General features: G+C 64.4%; 1 protein-coding gene across 2 annotated transcripts in view; it reads right to left on the reverse strand.

Annotated features, from left to right (window-relative positions):
• Positions 1-2,336, reverse strand: part of CYTH1 (cytohesin 1) — a 10,288-nt gene extending 7,952 nt beyond the window's left edge. The window contains exons 1-7 of one of the 2 annotated variants that reach the window (XM_009881276.1): positions 2,275-2,336; positions 1,427-1,493; positions 1,113-1,231; positions 685-765; positions 433-545; positions 213-361; positions 4-113 (exon numbers count right to left, since the gene is read on the reverse strand). In XM_009881276.1, coding sequence (XP_009879578.1) covers positions 4-113; positions 213-361; positions 433-545; positions 685-765; positions 1,113-1,231; positions 1,427-1,486 — 632 coding nt within the window. In that variant the 5' untranslated portion in view covers positions 1,487-1,493; positions 2,275-2,336. Of the gene's footprint in view, positions 114-212; positions 362-432; positions 546-684; positions 766-1,112; positions 1,232-1,426; positions 1,494-2,274 lie in introns of both variants that reach the window. The other variant, XM_009881275.1, reaches the window with a different exon arrangement.
• Between the last annotated feature and the right edge of the window lie 243 nt (positions 2,337-2,579).

The following is a 2,579-nucleotide window of genomic DNA, read 5'->3' on the forward strand; positions in this document are numbered from 1 at the left end:
CCTAGCTTCAGGAGCCAGCCCTCCCGGTCGGGGTTGAAGAAGGTGTGGGTGAGGTCGTTGCCGTCGTCCTCGGGGATTTTGAAGGGTTCGTTCTTGATGCTCTCATAGAGATTCTGGTGTAATGATACAGAGTCAGCTCTGCTCCACCCGGGAGCCCTGCGTCAGGCCAGCTCCACAGCCCAGCCCCGTCCCCTCCGTGCCCCATCCCTCACCCGGAGCAGCTCCTCAGGTAGGTCTCCCCCATCGTTTATGCCACGGTTCATGGCGATGAAGCGCTCTGCTGTGGGTTTGTCCTTGACATTGGGGTTGTGCAGGCTGGTGTTCAGCATGATGATAGCAAAGGAGAGCACGTAGCAAGTGTCTACAGGGGCAGAGGGGAGAGTCAGCTGCGAGGCAGGATGGACGGGGAGAGGGGTCGGGGCAAGCACTCACCTGTGGACTGGAAGACGCCGGGATTGCACTGGCAGTACCGCTGGGCAAAGGCCTCCATCATCCGGTCGATCTTCTGCGCCTCCCCGGGCAGCCGGAAGCTCCACAGGAACTGCCTGCGAAGAGCGAGGTGTTGCGCTGCTTTGGGGGCTCCATGTGCCCTCTGGCCACGCTCACATTGCTATAGCCCCCCGCCAGCCCGCTGCCCGTCTCCATGGTTGAGACACGGCGCAGTTCCCAGCCCCCTTCGCTCACCGCAGGGCCTGCACGAGGTTGAGGTCAGTGAACTCGTGCAGCTCCACGAAGGCATGCAGGACTTGGATGTTGAACTCATCCCTGCGGGAACAAAGCCAGAGCACGAGGGATGCATGATCAGCAAGTCCTGTGACTGCCGTGCAGCCCCACGTCTCCCTGCTGCGCTCCAGGCTCTGCTCAGCTGTGGGGGGAAACCTGCAGCTACCCCCCGACTCAAGTCCTGGGCTGGTTTGCACACACTGGCCTCTCACAAGTGCCGGCCATGGACCAAACAGCCCCCCAGCTGGCCCTAGCACTCAGGGTGCCCAGCCCCCCGTGTACCCCCACTCAGCTGCCCTGGAAGCTCAAAGAGCTGCAGTGTCCCGTCTCTCAGGCGGTGAGAGCCCAGGGCATCCTCAGGAGACCGAAGCCGCCCCAGGCCAGCATACCTCTCGCCCAGGTAGTCACCGATGGCTGTCTTGTTGAGGCCCTCTCCCTTGTACAGGAACTGAGCGATATCCTCACATGTGTTCTTCAGGAGGTCGTTTTCAATCAGGAACTGGATGCCCTGGAGCGGTGCAAGAGGCACTGCTCTAGGGCTTGCTGCTGACCCCGTCAGCCTGCCCGCTGCCTCTCCAGCCCCTGCCCTGGGTGCTGGCTCTGCCCCCGCCCGGGCACCGGTACGGAGGGGCGGAAAAAGCCAGCACGGCCCCAGACGGGCTGGTGAACTGCCCCGCTCCCCCCTCAGCCCACCCTGCAGTACCTTCTTGGGATCCATGTTGAACTTCTTCCTGCCCATGGCCACCTGCTTGTTCCTCTGCATGTTTTTCCTGCAAGGCACAATGCAGCTCTAAGCGCCCAGGAGGGACCCGGCTGCCTCCGGCCTGCCCCTTCGCCCCTCGGGCAGAGCTCTGTGGGGAGCGGTCAGCCTGGACCGAATGGGAGCCCAGTGACTTTGACCAGGCCAGGCTCCCTGCCTCGAACCTGCACGGGGCTAAGCTGGCACACCGCTCCACGTCCCTGCCCCGCTCTGCAGCAGAGCAGCGCGGGCCACCCCTTGGTCTGCCGGGCCTCAGAGCAAAAAGGAGCTGCCGTGCCCCGTCCACCGGGTCACCCCGTGCAGAAGGGGTGCCGCGTACAGCATCCTGGCAGGTCACCTCCGCACAGGGGGAGGCCAGGGCAAGCTGGGTGCAGCAGGGCTCTGGGCAGAGCAGCCTTCAGCCCCCAGTGGGGTCAGCGTGAGGGTGACAGCCTTCACGCCCCAGTGGGTGATTGGAAACGACGCTGGGAGTCAGCTCCCGTCGGCTGCCGGGACCCCCTAATCCCAGGCTGGCACCGCCTGCGCCAGCTCAGAATAACAAAGTCCGGCAGTCGCTGTGGCCAGACAGAGGGGCTGAGGCTTGGAAAAACAGCCCTTTGGAGCAGCAGGTCAGACTGGGATCCTGCTACCGCTCCAAGGATTTCAGACTGCCTGGGAAAGCCACCTGCACCAGCACCCACGGGATGGGGCTGCACTGCACGGTGGGAGGGAGCCGGCGTGCAGGGCCGGCCTCGCCACAGGGGAGGGGGCTCAGCGGAGGTCCTGGGCTGCCACTACAGCAGAGGACTCACCTCTCCTCCGTGGACCCCAGGTTCTCGATCTCATTCGTCACTTCTGCTATCTCATCTTTCAGCCGCTGAGGGGAGAGAGCGCACTGAGACAGGAGGTGCCTCCCTCCCTCCCAAACCCTCCAGCCCCCCAGCCCTGACGGTAGCCCCAGCTCCATTCCCCAGGCACCCTGGCAGCCCCTCCTTCCCTCTCTCCCTCCCTCCCTCACTCCTTCCCACTCGAGCGCTGCCCTGGGGCTGAACCAGCTTGGGGGACACTCGCAGAGGGGGCTGGCTGCACCCCACTGCTAATCCCCCTGCAGCATCGC

Source organism: Charadrius vociferus, unplaced genomic scaffold, assembly GCF_000708025.1.
Source record: "Charadrius vociferus isolate BGI_N301 unplaced genomic scaffold, ASM70802v2 scaffold373, whole genome shotgun sequence".
Lineage (NCBI taxonomy): Eukaryota > Metazoa > Chordata > Aves > Charadriiformes > Charadriidae > Charadrius > Charadrius vociferus.